This window comes from Idiotropiscis lumnitzeri, chromosome 4 (assembly GCF_059441095.1).
Source record: "Idiotropiscis lumnitzeri isolate Australia: NSW breed Sydney's pygmy pipehorse chromosome 4, RoL_Ilum_1.0, whole genome shotgun sequence".
Classification (NCBI taxonomy): Eukaryota; Metazoa; Chordata; class Actinopteri; order Syngnathiformes; family Syngnathidae; genus Idiotropiscis; species Idiotropiscis lumnitzeri.
The window spans coordinates 22113703-22139132 of NC_142394.1; the positions used below are offsets into that span (position 1 = coordinate 22113703).

A 25430-nucleotide genomic window follows, 5' to 3' on the forward strand; every position below is an offset into this window, starting at 1 on the left:
TGCTTTCCACTTAAATTTGCTCCTGCTTGTATTATGAGTGTGCATTTCAGGTCACCCTGATTGTGGGTGTGAGCTAAGATGTGAAAGTAATCATCATGATGATTATTCAAGTACCATAGATGCGCATTGGCACCATTGGCCAGGACGTAGCTCCGCCCCCTGTCTGTCACCCTCAACGATGAGTGGCAACGCATCTGGTGGGAAGCTCGGACGTCGTCCTTTTATTCTTATTTCTTTGTCTTGTGTGCGTCTTTATAATGAATTGTAACTAGGTATCTGCTCGTGCTCGATGTGATGTGTGATGCGGCGTGTGTGTGTGTGGGAGGCAAACGCTGCTGCTTTATTTGCTGCATCTCAATGTTCTCATTTGAGGAAAGAAGAATTCATACCGTGCTGGGTTTGCGAGGCGCGGGTCATTGGTGTGATGGAGAGAGGAAGGAGGATGGTGGCGTGTGGAAGCGTTGGCGTGTACAGTGTATGTTAATGCCGTGTGTGTGCAAAATTACATCCATGTCAGCAGGCAGGCGCTCACAAAGGATTAACAAGACCTGACATTTCCTTCATTGGAGACAGATGCTTGTTCCGCTTGCCCTCGGAGCATTTCCTCGTCACCACGTCCAAATTCCAAGTCTTCCCACACCTCTACGTTGCGCACTCGCACACTGCGACTCTGCAGGCAGAAATACCTGCTCGTCAATCAATTCGGCTTCTGGTATTATTATTACAGCGCAGTGTGCTGAGGAGAGCAGAGCTTGGAATCAGAGGCACACTTTGTGCCGTAATGAAGCCAATTGGCTGGAGTGCACACTTTCACCTCAAACAAATGAGCCGGTGGAAATGCGGAAGCGAGGCATATGCCGTTGAATTACTAAGTACAATAAAACCTCAAAAGTGGACAACAAGCTTGCTTTTTGGTTGAACAGAACAATCCTCTATACCAGGGGTGGGCAAACTTTTTGATTGGCGGGCCACAATGGGTTCTAAAATTTGACAGAAGTGCCGGACCAGGAACAGATGGATGGAGTGTTTTGGTAAAAAAATACATTTAATTTGATATGAAAATGAACTAAAGCATTACAACAATACAGATGTCTTTGAAAAAAACACTGTATTTAGAAAATAAAACATGAACATGGGTTATTCATTTAATTTTTTTCAAGTTTGGCGGGCCGGATTAAAACGTTTAACGGACCACCTGTGGCCCCCGGGCCGTAGTTTGCCCACACCTGCTCTATACTGTGGTAACTTGAGATACAAGTGACTGCACAAATTTTGCAGTCAATCATTTTTTTAAATCAAGGTTCTCAACCGACTTACCTGGTTAAATAAAATAAAATAATTTGTTTAGGAGTATGGTCCCAAAATCAAGTATCGAATGACATCCAGTAGAGCTGAGAGAATATATTCCTGTGAATATTATTGTATGCTCCAGTTGTGTTTTGCCGCTCTGTATGTGTTTGTTGAATGTGTCGGTTTTAAACCAAATTCAAACGACGAGTGACAAACAGCTTAAAGCACATTTTGCCTTTTTTTTTGGAGAAAGTTGTGAGCGAGACTTATTTCCGTTCCCCCAAATTGATTTTATACGCTAGACGCCCGTTTCTTGACAACGAGAGTGAGAACAGGTGCTAAAAAAGACTTTAAAAAGTGTGTTTATTGACTTTAAATGTGTCAGTGACTAGTTTAAAGGTACTACTGAATTCTGATTTGTGGCTTACGTAACTAGGAAGCAACTTAGCGCAATCTTTGCCATAGTGCTCTCTCTGTAGGCTGCTTAAAATAAACCTTTCCATGTACACGATGTCAAAGACAGGCAGATTAGATTAGAAAAATGTTTTCCAAGATGCTTTATGCATTGACCATGGAGCAAATGAACGGCATTTTGCATATAGGCCAGTTTACAAACACGTCTAATGTGACGCACTGGAGTGAAAGCGAGTGATTTATGTTAAAGTGCAGAACACTTAGATAGATGTGGACATTGCTTATGCATAAATAAAGCGCATGTCTCCGGTATGTCACCGAGGGCCGTGGCGAGGAAATGTGACAATCATTTATGCATAAGTGCTGTCATTGTGCAGGAACGGCGAAATGGAGGGCTATAACAAGTCACACGGGCAGCAGAAGAATGTAGAGTTGGATCATCCCTCATGAGTAACTTTCTAAAAAGCAAAGCATGTCGCTTTGAAACTGTAAATGCACGGGCAGTCCTCTTAGAATCGATGTTATCTTAAAGCTGCTTTGGAAAAGTACATTTTGTTCAGACCCGTTTTGTTGTATGAAAGCAATAATGTCATTCTTTTTACGCTGAAATTGGCCAAAATACACAAGAACGATGTTAAAAGTTTGTTTCCACCGAGGCTCTGATGCTGTCAAAATTTAGGTGATTGAAATTTACCGCACGGCACGACTCCCGCCAATTGCAACTATATGCATGGTTAATATTTCTATGTCAGTCCATCAAAAACTGATCTTTGTGTGAAATGGCAAAAATAAAGGTTTGACACAAGAGTACTGTGATGAAAAAAATAAATGTCATCGATTTAATTTGCAAAAAAATATTTTGTTGTCCAACATCTGGTGTCCACTAGAATCAATGTTAGATGTATTAGTGCAGTGCTTCTTGATTATTTTCTGTTACGACCCCCCCTAGCAAGAAGAAAACAATTTGCCACCCACTCTCCGCCGCAACTATAAATAGCATTTTTGTTGCTAAACAAACCGTAGCGTTAATACTCGCTGTGCACAATGGGCAAGGAGAGCGCCACTGCCAACTACTGGAGTGGATGTGCAATTACACTTAATTGTAGTACAGCGGGGAAAAAAAATTATGGCACAGGGTATTGTCATTAAAGTGTGAGCTTGAACGAGTCCGGAAAACTGTCTGTGTTTCTAATCATAACCAATTTATTTATTTTTTTTCAGGTAAAATAGGTCATCTACGTTCAATAGTTTTTTTTTTTTTTTATCCAAATAAATAAATAAAGATAAACGTATTTCTAAATGACGGATTGGCTGTTAGAACATTGCGAAAACATCCGTTGTTTGTAATTTGATGTCGACAATTTTGAGGATATTCTCGTCCTGGTTGAAAATAGACACAGAACATCCTGTGCTGCCATGGAAATGAAACAATACATAAAGGTTGAAACATCTTTGAAGTTCTGCCTAAACGTCTACTGGCTCTTTTTCCTAAATATGTGCTTTAATACCGAAGACCACAACAGAGGACTGCAATTAAAAGTCGAACAGGTTTGATAATAGCAGAAAGATTGACACGCAGCCGTGGAGGCACAGTCGCAAAACCAAAAAAAATAAAATAACGTCTTTTGTGCCCCAAATATCCTGTTCTCGTACTGTTCTCGGTCGACACCCACGCGGAGCTGACATCGCCGAAACAATGTCTCAGTATTTGTCCTGTGTGTCACTCCACACTCTTAACTCTTTTTATCTAGTTTGTTGCAAGCTTCAGGTGCAGCGCATAAGAAGATGCTAGGCCTTGGCTATGAAAAGTTACGACAACAAATAAGTCGAGCAAGTCACACAAGCTATCTAGTTGTGGGCTCGTTTTAACATATCTGTGTGGCTAATTTTCCTCAGAATGAAAGAAAATTTTCATCTGGTCCTGTCTTATCTGATTCCTACAGCGTCACAATCTGTTACGAATGTGGTCGGGAGCAACTGACTTCCAGCCTTGACACGAGCGCGAATGTTTGTCAAGCCGGTGAGGCCGTTACCATGAACTAGAGCGGAGGCGGCTTCATGTAGATGTACGCGTAGCGCTGTCACGCTGTCGCGTCGTTAGCCTCGGCAACACGGCTATTGATCTCGGCGCCGTCTTTCCAGCACATGTGCAAATATAAAGGCCGCGCGCATTTGTTTGAACTGCGTGTGCGCCTTCAGCGCTTGTGTACACGGTGTCAGCGCCACTTCAGTCAGACCGCACTTAACAGTCTGTAGAGGACTTCAGCGGGTTTTACAAATTTCAGCGGCAAAAGCCGAGCAACGCGGTACGGCGGAGCGACGCTTGCTTGGTATCTGTTGGTCGTCACAGGGCGACTGAAGTGCCCTTCATTAGCGGGGAGTTAATCCCCGCTCGTATGCAGTGGCGAGTGAAGGTCCTTCAAGCAATTTGCTGGAGAAGGTCAATTGTGTACGGTAAAAAGGGCATGTTGTTCAACTCAGTCAGTGCAACATGTTGTAGTTGTTTGAAACAAAAGAGCAACAACTGCAACTGGCGGAATAATGCAATAGTTGTTAAGCTAGCTAGCAAAGCTAACTAGCTTTGTTTCATTGGTTAGATTTTAGCCTCATGTCTGTTGTGTGCTTAATTGAGAAAATGAAGTAACTGATAATAAAGAGAATGCTTTAGGACAGGTTTGGGCAAACTACGGCCCGGGGGCCACATGCGGCCCGTTAAACCTTTTAATTCGGCCCGCTGAACTTTAAAAAAATGAAATGAATAAACCTTGTTAATGTTTTCTAAATACTGTTGTTTTTCAAAGTCATATATATTGTTGTAATGCTTTTGTTCACTTTCATTTCAATGCATTTCTTTTTTCCCCCGATGAGGTGAGGTTACCAAAACACTCCATCCATCTGCTCCTGGTCCGGCCCCTCGGTCAAATTTTAGAACCCATTGTGGCCTGCCAATCAAAAGGTTTACCCACCCTTGCTTTAGGAACAATTTAAAACAACTACATCAATCGCAACTTGATTGTTTTAGAGGACAGGATTAAGCGGTTCAAGAATATCGGCTAAAAAGGCACGTGAATTCGATTTGGTAGTTATCGCCTAGTCTTTGTGTGGCTAACGACATCGCATTCAGTTTTCCCCACTTGGATTAAAAACATAATCATCGACTCCGAGTGTTGTAATCTTCTGAGCTCCATCCATAATGTTTATTTCATGAGGTGGCCTCTGAACTCTACTTCCTAGCATAGCATTAGTTTGTGCACCCGACACAAAATACCTCTTCTTTTTTTTTTTCAAGAATTAAATAAATCTACATTGAAGTCAAGTTAAGTCTGTTTCGAAATTTTTGCAAAGGATGTTCCATCATCAATTTAAAAAATCTGTTGGAACCTTCTGAGTGGCTGATGGTATGCATGGTGAGCAGAAAGCAAAAATCGGGTGCGGTCTTGCCAGTCAGTGTGATATGCGGACAAACACGCCTTGCCACCCTTCTGCTCAGTTATTTGAAATTTTGTTCCTTGAAACTTTACCTTTACAGTATTTAAAAGTTGTTGGAAAATTCAGCCACTGACTTACTTACTGACAGCCTGGGGATTCTTGCACTCACAGTTTGAGAAAGACTGCATTAAAGCATAACTCAATCACCACAACCGGATCCGAAAGTTGGTGTCAAAAAAAAAAAAAAAAGAGTCTTGTCTCTGAAGCAAAAATCCCCCGAAGCCCCACATTAGGTCAGATTTCTAGTTTCCACTTGAAAAACTTCAGTCTGGTCTATCCACTGAGATGAACAGCGATAGCATGTGCGCTTCAATCATTCCGAGGTAATGAGTTGGCTCACAGTGCCGAGAATCGGTTCTGATGTGGACTGACTGCTCGGTGGCCCACTTGAGGCTCTCTTGTGTCTGATTGGACGTTTCATGTGTGCAGGAGGACATTGCTCTAATGTGAAGCCTCACAAGTTCTCCTGCCAGTGAGTGGTTGACTCACGCCTCCTGTGTCCTCCCGAGTTATGTGTCTCGACGTAATTGAACAAACAACTTAATAAAATCCCTTTGCAATCTGATACAAGCAAAAGTGCTCAAGTTGACAGGTTTGTGTGACATGGTTGCTTATTTGGGCGCCCACGGACATTTTATTATTTTTATTTTTAAAAAAGCCTTTCTGTGTAGGTACTCTCCAGCTGGGGTTGGCACGGGAGCAAATTTACCACAGCGATAAGTTATATGCCTCAATAATCATTTGATTCCAAATCAAAATTCTTTCCGGACAATTGTCTTAAAAAAGATGTTGTTCAAAGACGCAAAATCTATTCTTATTCGATACTCTTGTAGCAGGCATTATCTTTGAACTTGCCGACTTATTTAATAATAATTTATTTATCATAAATCTGGTCATTTTTATTGCAGACCAGATCCATGTATTGTTTGTGTTTGCTGACACATAAGAAGAAAAAAAATCAGCACATATTACATCTCAATCGCAATATTGAGGGGGTTAAAAAAAAAAAATCCCGATTAGATTGTTACAAAATTTTTCGGCCTTACCAGTATATTTTTTTTTGACATTTTTATTTGGTGGTCGGCAGGGAGCGTTTTCTAAATTTCGATGATTTCATGTTTGGACTGTCTTGCGGCTGTACACTGGTCCTTGCCAGTCTCGTGCCGCACTTCCACCGAGTTGGATTCTGGGTAGCGGGGTGACGTTGGCGTGGGCGGACGGCGTTGGAAATCTTTCATTGACAGCGCTGTCACAGCACCTGACCCACTCCTCAGGGGGCGGGGGCGGGGGCGGGGTCGTCGGGGGATTGATGCTCGCGAGAATAGCGTGACTAGAAATGACATTCACACACATGCAGTTGCACGCACCCACGCGCGCACACACACACGCGCACATACATGGTCACCGGAGAACAGACAGATGTATTTAGCTTGCAGTTGTAGCAGCTTGTCGGTCTCCAGAGTGTTCCCGTTGGAGTGAAACTGTTTTGTTTTGCTTAAACACCTGAAATTTTTATGCCAAAACACAACCCCTGCCGCATAAATGACTTGTTTTATTTATTGAACGGTGACCTTAAAAGCAAAGTGTTGGAACACGGTGGACTTTTCTTGCTCGTGAAGGTGCATTTCAAGTAGAGTAACACCGTGATGGAGTTAGAAATGTTTGTTTATATTACATGCACCAGCATAATAAAAGCTATTTGGAAAATGTGGAGGTAGATGTTTTTTTTTTTTTTCAAAATTTGAATTTCATCTTGCTTTAATGTTATCAACAATATTCTTACCGTGATCTCGCATTTGTTGTTGTGAACTGCTCACCCAGGTGAATGTATTTCTTGGCTTCTTTATCCGTCAATGGCAGCGAATGAGTGAAATTATTGTCTTAATGACTTATTAACAGAAAAAAGTTCATTAATTGTTTTTTACGTAGTGCCTGTTGTGGGTTTAAAGGGCATCCCTGCTGAAGAACTACTATTTTTTTATTTTTTTGTGAATTCCTATAAATACAAGAGATGAAACAGGGTTTCCTAACACAAGACAAAATACCTAACACGATTCAGGAAATCTTAATAAACTCTCAATTTTATGCAATCCTTATTTTTCCCGCATTATTTGTAAAGAAAAACACTTATTTCTCTTATCTCTGTTGAACGTAATGCAACTAAACGCTGTTTCAATGCTTGCTTGAAATCAGGAGAAATAAGGCAATTCCCAGAAGGGAAAACAAAAAGAAACAAGCAAAACTCATTATGAATGATATTATTTTCTTTTGCTATAAGCCAGGAGGAAAAACATCCAATTTCTGGTTTGGGGATAAAAAATATATTTTTTTTTAAATGCCATATCGCGCAGCCCTTGAGGGTACTGTCCAACGCTGTTGTCAAACTGAGGGGACGAGCAGCTTTATGCTTGTTTGTTTGTACAAACAGATGCTCCGCGCAAGGTTACATTTGCATTTTAATATGACAGTTTTGTTAAAGTTCAGCCGCTACAAAATGTTTATAGCTGAGTGTTGTGATAGTGGCTCTAAAGGCAATGATTTTGACCTGTGATAAAAATAAAAAAATAAAAAAAAATAAATAAATAAATAAATAAGGGTGGAAGCTGTGGTTAATAATGAAAAAAATATATATTTTTTGTTCTTCCTGCATGACTCTTCACATGTTTAAATGATGCATGGTGGGCTTCATGACTGGTCAAGCGCTGACCTTAGAGTCAGGTTTAGAAAACGAGACCAACAAAAGGGTGTATTTGCTATTAAATTTGGAACCTGACATTAAAAAACTGGTACTGTGGTATTTTTCATGAACGGATGTTTAAAACGGACTACGCTGACTGGTAAATGTTTTCTCACGACAATTAATGGATCCCAAAAATAAATGAAAATTCTTTCCTCAGAATGATCTGTGATTGCCTTATTGGAAATTTTATGCAATTTTATAGTATGTATTTAGAACTATTATTGGTATCGGCTGCATGGTATCAGTGAGTACTCAAGTATTGAGTACTCTTGTTATAAAAATGCAAGCCTTTGCGCTGACAGTATACAATTTCTAAAAGTAAAAAATAGACTGTGTTCCTCTCCCCCGCTGATAATGCATCATCACTTTGCTTTGTTTGCGCATGGGGGACAATATTTTGCTAACTTAATGCTCACGTATAATGTGAAATGTCATAGACCAGCTAACAGAAATTGATGACTCGGATATTATAAACTTTCAAGCGCCTGCTAATTCAATACACAATAAAAATGAAATAAAATAAAACCATGCAAATGTATTATTATTCACAAGCATATTTTCGGCTCTGTGGGAATGAGGACTATTAGTGCAGCTTAGTGTCGGACTTACTTTGCTTCACATCAGCATCCAGTGGCGCTCACTGCTTCCCAACAGGTTGTAGCTGTCCTTTAGCTCCTTCGCCAGCCGATGTTATTTGGGGATTGGAAACATCAGACCCCCGCCCCACCCCCCTCTCCCCGTATGATTTGCAAATAAACGCAATTCCTATTCCAAGATCAAGACAAGACATTTGAAGCAACCTTGTTCTGCTATTCTAAGAATCAAGATCTTAGCTTTGCTTCTTCTTCGTGATGCTTTAACAATTGAAATGTGATTGATGTCACGATGAATTCATTCATTGTCTTGAGATTGATGGCTTTTGTTTCTTTGCTTTGTGTCCTTAAGTTTCTTTCTTGCAAGTCTCACAGAAGGACCATGTCGGACCTTTTTATTTTTATTTATTTATTTTTTTTATTTATGTGAAATCAATTGAAATATTTTGACGACTAAAGCTTTTCTGTATTATTTCTGAGAGTGACATAGCTTTTGACTATTGACATGTAATTTACACTCCCTCCTTGTCATTTACACTGGTGCGAGACTGAAACTCTAAATTCAGACTTTCCTGTAATGCATGCAGGACTGTAAAAAAAAAAAAATATTCCTTGAAAATCCACAATACAGTGACGGCGTGAAAGATGAAGATCACTGATTTAAGTGTATGGATTTCACCCCCCATCACCTCCACCCAAACCACGGCCTTGTTGATGATTTCGGAGTTCTTCCACTGCCACTCACGTCTTCTCCTTGACAAGCGTCTCCCGTTTGAGTCCCTCATGCCCGTCGGAATCCGTTACACTTCTCCCCCACGCCCTGCTCGTCATTGACAGCGGCATTGTCTTCACGCCGCTGTCAGGTAGTTGGTGACAACTCCGCTAATGGGAATACAAAGATATGAGGGAAGAAAACAGCGTGCCAGTTTTTCCTGAAAACTCCTTCCATCTTTTGCCGCGATTGAAACGCAAGCGACAACAAGGGAGAAGGTGAAGAGAAAATGATGGCGATGACTAGGAAAAGAGAGCGTCTGTTGAATGCCAGTTCTACGCTCAGATGTTCAAAAGCTATCCCCCCCCCACCCACCTGCTCACTGCCCCCCCAACACCACCCCAGCTCGTTTCTCCGTCGTTCCCACCATTTCTAATTTGAGCGGGAATTCTGTTGAATTTCGACGCGTCTCTTTTCTCGTCCTAATTATTCCATAAAAAGAACATGAAAGCCACGTTCCCGGAAAAGAAAGAGGAGCTTAGTTTGAGACGGACCGTTTGCGCAGTTCCTATTCCGTTGATGTCTTTGTCAACTGACTGCAGTGTGTGTACGAGGCGTGTGCACGCCTACAGTGAACGACAAATCGATACGTGTCGCCATGTGTGTTGCGATACGATTCAAGAATGCTTCGATTACGATCGGAGGGTTTGCTGCAATGAGTTTCGTGTTGGCATTTTACGAACATGTGAATGAGCTTGACAGTACGGTAAACGTGCCATTTCCTTCATATATCTCGCTCCAATAAATGACAATTCGATACCTCATTGTTTTGTTTCACCCCCTAGTGTTCATATGTGGAAGTACACGCTTGTTAATGTTGTCCTCCTTAAAAATACTTTTTTTTTTTCTGAGGCTGGAACACGTCAATGGGATTTTATTCACGGTCACAGGAAGGATTAAACTCGTATCTCAAGGGACCACTGTCATTTTGAAATATCGTTTTCAAACCGTGCTTAAATATAAAACAACCATCTATGTATTTTCACTTGTAGAAGCAGCACTTCATCATCAAATTACACTGGACACACGGCCCAATGCAGACACATTTTGGAATAGTTCAGCGAGCAAAACATTTACTTGCTTGTCTATTTTCACGCTTGAGGGTATGCAGGCTCTCCAGAGATTTGTATACAAGCAATTAAAAAGTCAATTTCCCATATGCCCCCCTTAAAGTCAACACGGTGTGTGTTTTAATGCATTGGAGAGTGACTTTTCCTGTCTTTTAATTCGTTGCGTCTCATACCTGTCTCCCGCAGGCAATTAAACATGTTGCCACAAACAAGCTTCTTCAATTCCAGCTCACCGACAGTTGGCATGCCCATAAAAGTTGGATGTACTACTGAGGACCACGCTCACCTCTAAAGCGGTGCCACCGCTGCCTCCGAGAGGATGCACTGTGGTGAGGGATGTTGGTGCTGCGGGGGCGGGGATTGGGAGGACAGTCTGGTTGCTATTTTGGTGCTTTACTCCATACAATGTTCTGCTTTACTGCTTCTGTACAGCTCCTTGCATTCAGTCAAGCTTCTACTCTCCACAGACGACAAAAACAGTACAGTGGTACCTTATGATATCGTCTTGTACGATTGAAAAAAATTACTGTTTGGATTCTTGGCTGGGCGGAAACAATTAAAGACAGACAAAAATTAGAAAGATCATACTGATTAATGTGTAATAAGCTAATCATATATATATATATATATATATATATATATATATATTATTATTTTTTGTACCAATCCACCATCATTCGCTGAAAAAGTTGACATTTTACAAGAATACAAATCAATCTTATAACATTTTGGTGCTGATGACCTATGTCGAAGTTAGGAGAATAGCCTCTTCTATTAATGCCAGAGTCTAAAGGTCGTGCCTTGCCATCTTGTGGCTGTATCCGTACATCTAAACCTTTTTCATGGGACATGAATTAGTTTGAGATTTGCACTATTGCTAACTATTGAGGGGTTATTGCAGGCGTGGGCAAACTACGGCCCGGGGGCCACATATGGCCCATTAAACATTTTAATCCGGCCCACCGAACTTGAGAAAATTTAAATGAATAAACCTTGTTAATGTTTTATTTTCTAAATTATGTGGTTTTTCAAATAAGTATTGTTGTAATGCTTTTGTTCACTTTCATTTCAAATTAAATGGGTTACTTTTCTCCGATGAGGTGAGATTACTGATCAAAAAGTTTGCCCACCCCTGTCTTATTGTATGCTAGTTTGCAGGCTATTTCCTGGTTAATGAAAAAAAAACACACAAAACTCCATTGTTTGAATTCTTGTTGCGGAAAATCCAAATGATAGAAAATAAATCTTGCGACTGTCTGCATTTGCACTGAAATTTAATGTGTAACTTTTTGAAATTCCCGCAATTTATTCCACAAAACCCACAAAAGGTACTCAAAGCAATACTTCTTGTCTTCGCGCTGGCCTGGCAGCTATAATTAGATGCATGTGGCAAAAATCTTCATTGTGGATCATGACAGAGTAATGGTATTGTTTACCCACTGAGGTGCCCGGGGGAGGCTTCCCCAGATGCTTTATGAGTGTGGTTAGACTAATGATTAAAGACTCGCTTCCCACTGGGACTCGGCTCTCGTTTAAACAGCTTTGAGTCTTTCCCCCCATCACTGGGCGTGCGGCAGGTGTATATTTTAAAGACGGGTTCTCAAACTTTTTGGGCCCAGTGAAGTTTTTCCAAGCACCCCCTCGTTTCAACTACCATGTGCACCACTAAATGCCGGAATGCAGATGAACAGAAAAAAAAAACGTATGTAAATGATAGAGGTAAAATGGGAAAAATGTGGTGCCTACCCAACCTACGAGTTTTTCATGATACAATATTGCCTGGACGATTTTTTTTTTTGTTTGACTTGCAAGTACAAATTTGAGGTCTGAGCGCTGTATTATGGCAGTAAACTCAACTTGCTTCACAACTCCCAGCAGTTTGGCAAGTTAGGAACAATTCTTCAAGCTGTTTATTATTACTTGTAGTTGAATTTTTACCCTAAAACATAAAGCAAAGAGAATTTTATGTATTTAAAACAACCACATTTGTTAGCTTGATGCTAACGAACAATGCAAAACCCTATAGAAAGGCTAACAAATAGCATTTATTCATAGCATATCAACACATGGAGACGGATAATATAATAATACTCAGGGGCATGTGGTCTTTATCCTCTGGCAAGAACAGCTGACCTTTACTGCTGTTTACGGAGGCATTGTGACTTGTCTCCACGTTTAGACCAGCTGGCCAAAAATGCAGCAAAAAGTATTGAATTCTTCACTTTCTATTTAATTATATGATCACTGTTAGAGCAATATTATTATTAAGTGTTATTCTTCTCATTAAAAAATACAATGTAAATATTTTTATTTGTTTTATTTCCTGGAATGGATTATTGGATTAATACATTTTCTCGTGCAGCACTCTTTCTGGTAACTTTTGGTCTTGAAAGAAAAAAAAATAACACACCTTTTGTTGAAAAACAACAACAAATGGCATTCATTTGGGGAATGCAGATTTATATGATGATAAATTACAATCTGAGTTTTTATTTGGCCCAAAGTTGAGATCGAGAGAAAGTAATTGGTTTACTCCGTTATGTTTGGATGCACCTTCTAAAATCATACGACTACAAATAATTTTGCAGACCACTAAAGCTGCAGCTCGCGATTTCAAGTGACAAATAATCTTGGAAATATGCAAAACAGGACGACTGTTTGGGTTGTTTTGAATAAAATATCCATGTGGCCGCGGAATCGCTCCGGTGTTTTCTAATCAAACAATATCAATCTTCCCTTCGTGCTCCCTCCGCAGCGTCTCGCAAATGTTTTTGACAGCGGAAATCACAGGTCACGCTTGTGCTGCAAACACCTTAATCCGACTTCAGAGCGCTGCTCCCAACAGCATCTGTTTGCGCTGTTGTATATTACATAATAAAACGGGATGGATAATTAAGAGAGAGAGCTACTTGGGTCGACGCCCGCAAGAGCTCTGGCTGAGTTTGGCTGGGAATTGAACAGTAATTATTTCATGAGATCTTGTCAGTGTGGATCCCAGTGTGCCGCTTTGTGTGCGCGTATGCGCATACGTATACTACAAGTTACTATTGAAACACTCACATGCACAGCGCAGATTTTTTTTCTCATTCTCATACTGTAACACACTCATCCAATATGCTGGGGTAAAATTTCTAGTTGTGTGTGTATGAGCATTTTTTAAAAGTGAATGTGAGTGAAAACAAGTTTAATGGTATAAAGTCCGAGTTTAGGGGCTTTCTGAGATCTTGTCAACAATAATAGGAACTCAGGACCAACTTGGGAGCACCGCCCGTTTATTCAATCGGCAACAGTTCAACACACTAACACACTTCTTGTCGCACCTCTCTGACGTCATCACAAACCAGTCATAACAAACGGAGATTAGAGCACATGAACCACTCCTACGCCTGCAATAGTGAGAGTGTTTCGGTATTGTATTGCATGTGAGAGGAGCAAAAATCAGTCGTGTGAAACGTTTCAATGGTGTGTGAGAGCATTTCAGGAGGGTTTGTGAGAGTGTTTCCGTACTGTTTTGCGGGTTTGTTAGTTTTTGTTTTGTTTTTTTTTTAGGGGGGGGGGTGCTTGTCCTCAATTAAGTTTTTATTAGGTTTAGTATTATTTGAAGTTTTTTTTAAATGTAATCTTTGAGTGCGACTGGAGTAAACTAAAATTCCCAAACCATTGTTAAGCCTTCCTTTTTCTGTCCAGCAATACCGAAATAGATATTTAAAATCAACCTTGGAAGCTGATTTGTGATTTTGGCAAAAACATACACAAAGAAATTTTTTTGCTAGAATTATAGTTCATTTTAGTTTCTTTTATAAACGCATGCTGTAATTTCAGTTAGTTATCGGTTTTTAAAAAGTACCTGTTTGGAATTAGATTTATTTCACAAATATATATATATATATATATATTTCAAATTTAGTTTTTTTGTTTTCATTAATAACCTTGGTTGGCTCCCTCAAAGTAGAGGGGGGCTGAGTGAGCAGTGGCTAATTTGAATGAGACAGTGCAGCCCCTAAAAACAACCAACTTGAAACTGGGATTTTTGCAAAAGCGTGATGAGTTTGGTTTAATTCGTCATCCTTTGGCTAATTTGACAAATATTTTATGAGACACCAGGGAAATATTGTCGTAATGGCATAGGCTCGTATTAAAGATTGATTGATGCACGTTGTTATTTTTCTTCCCTCACTGTAATCTGATCTTCTGTACTGTAATTGGTTTTGAAGTCAAAACAATTTTTTACATTAAGCTCAAGGATGCTAAATCTGGCAATATGCTTTGTCCTCAAATGACATGAAACACTCTATTAAAAGTCTTTCTTCCTGACATTTAACACATCACACAACAAGCTCGGATCCGGACTTAAATAGTTTGCATTGTTGGCGGTTTATCATTTATAACAGCCACCGCTGATTTATCATCCGCCGTTATTATCATGACGGCGGCTGGAAAACACATTACGGCAGCGTCCTTAAATGTCAGGTCAGTTCTCTGTTTGCTGCCCTTCAGTGAAAGGAGCAATTTTGTTCGGGAATACGGTTGCAAGGGCTGCAGTCAGTTTATGATGCTGTTATGACAGTTATGTTTATGAAAAGGGAAACATTGAAAACTTGCCCTTATGGTATATAATGTAAAGCGCGCCACCGGTGGCTGTTGAGCTGAGCCCTTCAACAAGGCCGTGTTCATGTACAACTTTGATGTTTTGCATGAGATGAGACGATGATATGCTGAATTTTTTATGGCCTCCTCCATATCATTAGCTCATCATTAGTGCATGAAAATCCACCCGAGACTTGCGTTAATGGAAACAAATTATTCACGGTGGATTTTTCCTGCTCACCTGCAATCTGGTTACCACCAATCAGGGAGAAAGTGCATTAGCATTGATTTACAGTAATGCAACCTCCGAGATTTTCTCCTTTAACCCTAACGTACTGTTTAGGTCAGAGGGCTGCACTGAATTGTCATTTTTGAACATGTAGCTCAGGTGTGGGCAAACTACGGCCCGGGGGCCACATGCGGCCCGTTAAACGTTTTAATCCGGCCCGCCGAACTTGAAGAAAATTAAATGACTAAACCTTGTTAATGTTTTATTTTCTAAATACTGTGGTTTTTCAAAGACATATATATTGTTGGCATGCTTTTGCTCTCTCTCATTTAAAATTAAATTTATTTTTTTTCTCCGATGAGTTTACCAAAACATTCCATCCATCTGCCCCTGGTGCGGCCCCTCCGACAAATTTTACAACCCAATGCGGCCCGCCAATCGAAAAGTTTGCCCACCCCTGATGTAGATGATATTACAATTTTGAGTGACTTACAAAATGAGTTCTTGCCCTTAATGTTGGTTTAGTGTTTAGCGGTTTTGTGCCGTCTTTGAAATGAAAATGTTTACGTAACAAAGTATAGTATGTGGTGATGTTTTGATTGTACAAACCATTTGTTGTTGAAGGCTGGATCCTTCTATACATGCATTGAGAAATGTATAACGGAAAATGAACGTGTATGATGGTTCAATTAAAAAAAAAAAAACATGCATGTCCATATTTAAAATGCCATTTTTGTCATACGTGTTCCTAGCACTGATGAAAAGTTGTGGACCGCTCCATCCTTTAACTCGCCCATCGCTGGTTTAGGTTACATTAGAAATCTGAATGTTTTTTTCCTAAAGTGACCCAAACTACAAAATGAAACATTCTAAACTCACTCAAATCATTGTTGTGTGCGGGTGCGCCAAAGTTTGTGTGCACTGAGGCTGTTCCAGGCCGGATTTGATGCCGTGTCGACTCAAACGGATTTTCAACTTACAAGTAGGAGTTTGTGTTACATCAATGAAAAATTGGAAACTTGATTGGAAAGTGGGAAGAGTGTTCAAAAGGGAGCTTGAGAACTGTCTGTGTTTCCACCACCTTTGCACAAGTTCCTGCGGGAACATTTGCCGCTTGGTCGAAAGTGTAAAACTATTTTCAATAACTTTCAGTCTGTGCTGTTTTTTTTGTTTTTTTTTTAATGAGTGACATGGATCACAAAAATGCACTTTTCTTTTGCTCTTAAACAAAACTTTATAAATGTCAGACAGGCTATTACAGTCCACCCCTGTAGACTCACGGTTCGGCACCCGTAAATTTTCATATTCTCAGTTGTGCGCTTCGGCTTAATATAGGTTGAGAAAATGTATCAAGGTTAATATGTTTGCATTCCTTTCATGTTCATCACAAGCTTGTCTTTCTGGTCCGTTCTGTCTCAGTGTATGTTCTCATAAATGAATGCAAAATAAGTCAAATCTGTCTTTTTTCCTCCCGACATTTCTGTTTTCAGTGAAAGGCGCACGGACGTGGCCCCAATCACGCAAACGGCTTCTTTCACACTGGATTTGTGCCCGCTGTCCCAATTACATACTTATTCCGACACGGGTGCTTGTTTGCGACTCACACCAAACCGCTCTGTTGGGTTTTTTTTGTGTTTGAATTTTGTGCTTGAATTGGAAAGTGTGTTTGAGGGGATCTCCTATGTGAGTCACTTATTTGATTTATACAGGAAGTCAAGCTGTATAAATTCAGCGCCTCTGTGAAATGCAGTCTCCTTATATTTTTCGTAATTTATTTATTTATTTATTTTTCATGGACAGCCAGCTGTCATCCGGCCTCGCGTCTCCTGGAGTGGCTGCGACTCCCTCAGCAAATGGGAAGTGACATGCCTGACAGCTGAGTGTGGACTTTTGAGCGCACAGCCAAATGTCACACGCTGTCAAAGCCCCTTTTTTTTTTTTTTCCCCCCTCCTTCTCGCCGCTTTCATAATGAGCTTCTGAATGAACCTAGCTGGAGTCCACTTAAATCTCTTTTTCTATCCATTTGAACGTTTTCATCATCAAGGCAGCTGCAGTCAATGTGCAACATTTATTGATGAAAATTGCCTTTGAGTAAGTTTTATTAGTTTCATATTAATCCCTTAAAAATATTTTTTTTTGTTTTGAGAATCTAAATATTTAGAGTGAATGTTTGTCAGGGTTGGCCTTTCATTGAACTGTCGTGGACAGAAGCGAAGTATCCATAATTGATTACATTTTTTTTCTTTTCAACCACTCAGACAGATCTTTACCAAGGCTTATGGATTCCATAAATGTTTTTAACTTGGCTCCATAATGGGGGGCCGAAGCTCCTCACAATGTAACGGATGAAACTCCCGTAAAGGTACAAAATAACAGGAATTGTCACAACGCAAAATCCAGAAAATTTACCAAAAAAAGTGCAATTTTAAGTAAAACATTAGCAGGCTGCCATCTCAGAAGCACCATCTTTCATTTTTGGCAACTCACGTCAGCTCTATATGCTACCCAAGTTAAGTAAAGCTTGATCTCATTTATGTTCTGGGGTTGCTTTGCTAATTCCAGCACTGGGTGTCTTGAATCAGTGCAGGCTTTCAAGGCATTCTGGAGGGAAATGTGACTCGCTGTGTCAGAAAGCGTGTTCTTGGATATGTTCTGGTGCTGCTGTCTCGAATCCGAGCAAGTTTGACGGCCCCAGTTTGAGAGTCAAATGCGCTAACCGGCGGGCTAGCCTGGGCTGCTAAACCCACTGGCTAGCGCTACTCTTAAGCCTTTCTAAGCGTGTTGCTTGACTAGCAACCTGTATTTTCTGAACACTGAGTGTGGGCTTGTTGAGTGGAGGTTGTGACAACAAAAGATGAATGAGAAAAGAAACATTTTAGCTCCAGCGTTGATTCCAGTTGGTGAGTCTGTTTGTGGAGCGCTTTGACGTGAGTTGTGACCACTAGCAGCTCATGTTTGATTGTACGTTCTGTTATCGCTCATGGGAATGAAGCGACTGAAATGAATCATCGTTGAGCATATACGAGGGCATTACAATCCGACACCATTGAGGACAGTCATTTGACGTGAGGCTCAGACCCGCATGGTCACCATCGAGTTTGCGCAGGATAAACGCTACAAAGTGCTTTGTGCATATTCTTTTCTTATGCATTCGTTGATTTTAATGTTATTGTATGAATAGAAAAAAATGTAAGAATACATTCTCAAGGTCAAGCTACATGTCAACAATGCATATTGTGTGAGGTTATTTTAGTCAATGTGCAGGCACAAAGAAAGAAATCGGAGTAAAAGTCCACACGGAGGCCATACTGAAGTGTGTGCTGACAGCTCCGTGACTTCTCAATATGAAAATATTTCATCTTCAAGTCTTTGTAGCACATGAAAACCCATCTTAATTAGCAAGGATTTCATTTGAGCTTTGCGAAATTGCCTCCTTTCACAAGCAGACGTCCAGTCCTTCCAATTTGCTGCACGTTTCTCTGCTCTTTTTATCGCTATTGTAAAGCAGTTTGTGCATTGATGTCTTTATATTTATTTCATTCATTAATACTTCATTTGGTGCCTGCTATTGAGACGAAATAAGTATTTGGGAAAACAAGGGGGCGTCTCCATCCGTTGATTTCCATGTATTGGACTTGTTTGCTTGACACTCGACGGTGTTGTCGCCCGCGAGGAGTAGTTTTATGTCTGTGCTAATCCCCAAAATGCCTTTTGATGTCATTATCGCACTTGAGTGACAAAATAATCTTCTTAACTTATAGACTGATATGTTTTAAATCCTCTTTAGTGTCATATTGCTCCACTTTCCATTTCACGCAGTGTACATACACCATTACAGCCCATTAGATTAACACGGAGGTTTGTTCGAATGGTCCTGTTATCAGAGGCTTTGAAAATTAGCAACCATTATTGTATAGTTTAGTTTAGTCAATTGTCGGGTGTAATATTTTCAACGCTTTAACCACTATTCACAATAGTTAATACTTGCTCTTAACTCGTTCACTACCAGCCAAGTAAAAAAAAAAAAAAGAAAAATGGATAATTGACGTCTTTAGCCGTCAATGGCAGTTAATGAGTTAATTATTTTATATTATCACTGTAATGAGTTCTTCCTTCTTAATAGTACTTGTTCATGAATATATTGGGGGAATAAAAACATAAAATATCATAATCCCAATATGAAGCAGGTGTGTTATGAGGCGAGGTGTGCCGCAGGGTTCAATTGTAGAACCACTGTTTTTTTTTTTGTTTTTTAAAATGTTAATAATATAGTACTACACTATAGTATCATTTTATGATGTGCTCTGTCACATCATGCCTTAATGATTACTAATATAGACACCTTCACAATTTCTAACCAATGGGATGTCATTTATGGGGCGCCTTAGCTGGAGGCAAAAACAACCAGTGCACTCGATTGAAAACGCATGTTTCAATAGCATTGTTTATGTAGAAATTGGTCGCTAAAAATGATCATGTGTGAGTGAGTATGTGGGCAAACTCACTTTGATCACCGTAATAGTTACTTTAACAAGTTGACTCTGACTGACTGGATGATATTTACCCATTCCTACACCCTTACTCACTGGATGGACGATTTCACAAGACTGCCCACCGTACACTGGCTGTTTATTTACACCTACCTTATAGAAAAAAAAACCCCAGCATTTACACCAAAGATAAACTAAAGGCCTATAAATCATCTGAACTATTGTGGGGGGGCTATCACCTGGACACTGAAGCACATTTAATGTTGAGTGAGCAAGCAGTTAGCATTTGCGCATGTAGGATATAAAAAGAATCCTCCAAATAATGACTAACTGGAAGTAATTTCAGGCTCAATGAAGTCTAGCCCATGTCATTTTCCAGGAAGGAACTGATGGTACATTTCATGATTTTATGTTAATCTTACCTGATATGAAGTGTGCGCTGCAAACACGAGCATGTAGATGACACTCCAATCCTTTCGCCGAATCCCATTCAAACACAGCCGTCTGCGATTCCTCTGACTTGGCAGAGGCTGGGGTTCTGATGGAATTTCAAGTTTTTGTTTTGGGTTTTACAGGTTTGACATTTAGAAACACAGGAAGAGAATTTTTTTCTGCTTAAAAGTAGCGGTGTATACAGTTGACTTCAATCCATCTCGTGACAGAATAGCAGAGGTCCCTTGACAAAAATATACGTGTGCCGAGCATGTTTGCGCTTGGCAAATATTCTGGGGAGTACCACAATCTTACATTGTATGACCCCCCCCCCCCCCCCCATGTTGTGTACAAGGTTTTATTAACAGTAAGTCTTTTATGGCTACTTCCATAAACACACACACACACAGGCCATTGACTTCTCATTTCCATTCAGTCTTTACAGGACACAGAACCGCAATGGCACCTTGGGAATATAAATTAGCGTGGGGACGCCGTGTTAGCAAATTATCGTCACATGGAGAAGATAATCGAGTACGAAGGATAATAAAATATGCGGTCGGAGGGCAAAACACAGGAAGCGTGATGAGGAACGGTGGCGATGGAGGACGCCAATGGTTCGGGTTCATTTTATAGCGCTCGTCGTCATTAAGGGGCAGCTGGAGCCTATCGGAGATGAATTTGAGAGTGAGGCCGGCTAAACCGCGGACTGGTCGTCGGTTGGTTGCGGGACACATCTAGACTGATACTCACAGTCACAAAGGACAATTTAGAACATTAGTTCTGAAACTCGAAGCAATGGGACTGTGAGCTGAGGCTTATGGGCCTGCAAAGTTTCGTGCAATAAATCGTCATATATTATTAAAAAAAAATGTGCAGACCTGTAATATATATGGAAATCAAGCAAGCATTCCAATTTCAATCCCCTCATAAGCTTTTGGCCAGGTGCAATCTCTAATATGATTGCGATGTCTCATCACTTAAGTCTGACATCATTAAATAATCTTTTTTTTTAATTTCTTTTATTAGCACAAAAGGCATATCCGAATTTTGTTTTTTAGACTAAAGATGCATTTTTTCAGAATAATGAGAACTAGTTATATTTTATTTTTTCAATTCACTGGTTAAAGTCGCTTGTTAAACTTTGATTTTAATGTCATAATATTAGGACTCAATCTTGGAAATATATGACTTTAATCATGTCGGATTACAACTTTTCAGTCTGTCGAAACACAAAGAATACAACTTATTTTTCCTCCTGAAAATTTTGACTGTTCTCCGAGCACTGCAATCTTTTTCATTGAAAAAAAATTAAATATCGCCAAATGACCACTTTCGCCAACTTCTCCATTCTCGTGGCCTTTAGCATGGTAGCTATGCTTAATTGGTGTCGAGGTTACGAGGTGCTCCTTGGAAAAAAATTCTCCACTGAAAGGGGTCCCAAACCCAAAAGATTGACTTTTTAATGAACCTAACATGGACGTTTGTGGAATGTGTGAGAAAGCAGAAGCGCATAGACGGAAAAAATGATGATCTTGTCTTAATTTACTCACGAGTGTGAAGTCTGTCTGGGTCAACCAAATGCTTTCTGTGGTATTTCCTGGAAGTGCATTTAATTATTATCACTGTCACTGTATGTTGCTGGAATAGATAGATGTAAATAAATATCACTTAAGTATAATTTGATGGTTTCAGCACAATGCCAAGACTAGATGTTGCAATATTTGTTCCGTGTGAGTCACCTTGAGCTGGAGCGTGTGTTATTTAATGCACTTGATCCAGCATTATGAATATGAATAGTGCCTTTAGTGAGTGTGTGTGTGTGTGTGTGTGTCTTGCAGCTGCAAAAGGCCACTTGGTTTCTTTCGCCTCATAGCCAGTGCCTGCCAAGGGGCGCCAGGCGAGTAGCGCAGCGTGCAAACCTCCACTAACCCACATCACACACACAAAATCCCAAGCTCACATGGACTCACCAAAAAAAAGCTGGATTCCATTTCCACCGAGCGAGCGGCTATTTCACCAACCGGCTGCCAAACTGCGCTATTGTTGACGTGGCGTATATTTGCTCAAGTTTAAATGAGCGTTTAACACCTCCAGCGGAGGCCAGCTGACGATTTCCGGGCGTCCATATCTGAGCTTGGCACCTCTTTTTTGGATGGCGCTCAGTGGTTTTTAGCGCTTGTGCGTAGCGTTTTAACTGTGGGTGTAAAAGCATTACAAAGTGTTGTGGGCTCTCGCTGGCTGACAGAAGGATGTGTTTCGCAATTACTGTGTGGAATTAGTTCCATTTCAGTACAATCACGCCATCTGTCACTGCGGATGAATATTTTACGACGCTCTCTGGGAGTGAAATGTCCCGTTAGGACGGTGTGTTCAATGAATGCAATGTGGGCAAAAGACCTAAATGCAAGATGAGACTGGGAGCAACAACCCAGACCAACTAGTTTCAGCCAATAAATGAAAATAAACAGACAGTAGGAGTACAGATTTTCCATCTGGCAAACACAGGCAATTTGCCGGGCCCTTGGGATTTCCAGGAACACTCAAACGTCTCATTAAAACTCATCAGTAGTTTTCTTTGATTGCAACAAATTAATATTGTTTTAGTTTTAATTCACGTGATTAATATTTTCATGAAAATGCTTAATCAATCATGATCGCTTCGAATGCTTCCCTATTCCTTTCCATGAAATGGGCTGGCATCTTTTGACTTCCGGGCGCCGAGGAACGATGTTGAAGTCAGTTAAGGAGCGTCATACAGACACAAGTAGTTGGTTACCACAATCTTGTGGCATCGTGGTCGGAAATCTTTTTTTGTTAAATTGACAAATTTAGCACATTGTCGCCATCTTGTGGAATCTTGACGCCAAGGAACTATGTTGACGTGAGATGAAGAGCTTCATTTCGATAAAAGTTGTGCTTTGTGGATTTTAATCGTTTGCGGCAGGGCTTGGCCACAATGTTTGAATGCCAGAATTTCCTTGCAGTAAAACGACTATTATCAAGGTAGTGTTTTGTATCGACTAATTAATAAGCTATTTGGGAGGAGCAAAATAATAGAACCGGCTCTCAGTGTAATCAGAGCACGTGTACGCCTCTGCTAACCTTAGCATTAGCATTAGCATAATAGAATAATTGGCTAAATTGACTTTTAATGTTTTTGTGAACACGCAAAAATAGTCCAGTTAGCAGTTTACTTTAGTGGGTTACCATGACCTTTGACTCTTTTAGCAACCACATCTATATTTTTTTCATTGCCATTGTGACAGTAGGTTAAAACCAAATCAGGCAATTATGCTAAGCTAACGATTATCGTGCAATTATTTATCACGTCATTCCAGAACCATGAGCTCAGGCTTTTGTGCTTTGGCCAAGGGAGGATTAGCAGCTGTCGGTGTACAAGGACAGTCTTTTTGTCTCCCTGTGTCCTCCCTCCTCCTTCATCTCTGCATTCCTTAAATGGCTCCGAATTTCACTGTCCAGCCTTGCAAGTATTGTCCACACTCAGTTAAGCTCAGTGACAGAGTTAACAATGTGGATCCAATCGGCTTTCGGGGGTCGCTGCTGCTAAGGTAGGCATTGTCACATTGGGAAATAATTGCTTTTCATCTGAACAGAGCAGTGATGAACAGCAATGAGAGTCAATCAATGGATATCTAAGCCGCAGTCTCCGTTCAATTCTGATCGGTATCAACACACGGACGTGGTGATGATTTGGTCGTCTGATGCTTTGTATGCACTGGCTGTGATGTCCTTTCTGTTTTCCCTTGTACTTTTTTGTGTTTTGAAATCCAGCAAAGCTTTTCGATAGCGACCGCCTGGTTTTCGACGGGCAAAAGCAGCTTAAAAGCAGCTCTGTTGAATTTAAGATCGCAAAGTTGCGTTGAAATTTGCAGAGGTACCATGCAGTGTAAAACTTACAATGAATAATACTTTTATTTTAAACGTTAGTGAATCACTTAAATGCTGTGTGAATATATCACCGAGCCAAAATGCATTTCATACACAAGCTAATTCAATGTGCTTCACATACCTCAGTTACAAAATGACATTTGAAGGCAAAATAGAAAAGAATATTTTAGTTCAAGAACCCGGCACCTTAATTGAACTGCTGTCACTTGCGGACATTGATAGATTTAGCTGTGCATCCTCTGCATTAAAGCCAAAATTGGATTACTGAAGAATAACAAGGGTAAAGATATAAGATATGGACATCACATGTCAGGCAACCAGGGTGAAAAAAACCTGCATCATTACCAACATACTATTTATCCTGCTCATGTGAAGAAAATGAAAAATGTTCATTTCATTGTCTGTGCTTTATTTTATTTTTTTACTTAAGCAAATGAGTCACATCAGTACTTGTATTTTTTGGTATTTCAGTATCCGTATTTCTACTTGAGTACACAGTGTGATTTCCAATTTTGCCACGTCTGCCGAAGCCAATATGAATTGGACCTAGCGATGCGAGTGAAGCATAAACACACCATTGTAAACAGAGGCGCCCCCTGTTCTGTATATTGAATTGAAAAATCGATCTCCCCAAACAAGGCGAGTCAAGTGAAGTGTAAAAGTCCTTTTTTTTTTCCCATTGACTTTCATATTGAAATTCATGAAACAATATCCACCGGGATACATTTTGATTGTCATGCATTTCTCTTTTTCTACAAAAAAAAATTACTTTTTTGAGCAAGATTATTGCTATTGGGCAAATAGTTGAGAATTTTTTCGCTTTCACACTCAGAATTTCCACGCATTAACAATTGAGGAAATGATTTAGAAAGCACCTCGAGGAAACCTGCACAAGCCAAGATTCAAACCCTATTCTGTGAAGTTGGCTTGCTGTTACAATTTTCCAATTCTTATATGATGAGGCTATTAGCTGCCAACTAGATATTCGTCTTCCATCTCTTTGTGAAGGCACGCCGTATTTTGCATCAAAGAGTATTGTTGTCATGTGAGGAAAATCTCTGCTGCGTTTCTGTAAGTGACGCAGTACGCGCGCATGGCTGAGCAACGCCACATCCAATCATGCTTATAAATAATAAAGCCGATATCCAGCTTGACTCATGTTGGCAAGACCAGCCCCACTTTGGGTTGGTATATGCCTGTCTGATGCATGTCTACGACACGTGGCCCTGACAGAAGAGTTTTTACAGATCGTTTACCACAATATCATTGCTATGAATGTTTTTTTTTTGCGATTTCTTCAACACGAAGCAGAGAGTAATTAGGTCAATATAACACAAGTTAAATTCAAAACTAATCTTATGAATAATTATAATTGTGTGCAGTCATGTGACTGGCTGGATCTATTTGAATG

The 25430-nt window shown here is 40.2% G+C and overlaps 1 protein-coding gene across 2 annotated transcripts in view; it reads left to right on the plus strand.

Moving 5' to 3' along the window:
* drp2 (dystrophin related protein 2) overlaps positions 1 to 25430 on the plus strand; it is a 157349-nt gene that overhangs the window by 46471 nt on the left and 85448 nt on the right. Inside the window, exon 3 of one of the 2 annotated variants that reach the window (XM_088293437.1) lies at positions 10555 to 10697. The exons of the other annotated variant lie outside the window; for it this stretch is intronic. Within the exon in view, the coding sequence (XP_088149563.1) occupies positions 10688 to 10697 (10 nt within the window). The 5' untranslated portion in view covers positions 10555 to 10687. The remainder of the gene's footprint in view (positions 1 to 10554; positions 10698 to 25430) is intronic. 2 annotated transcript variants of the gene reach the window in all.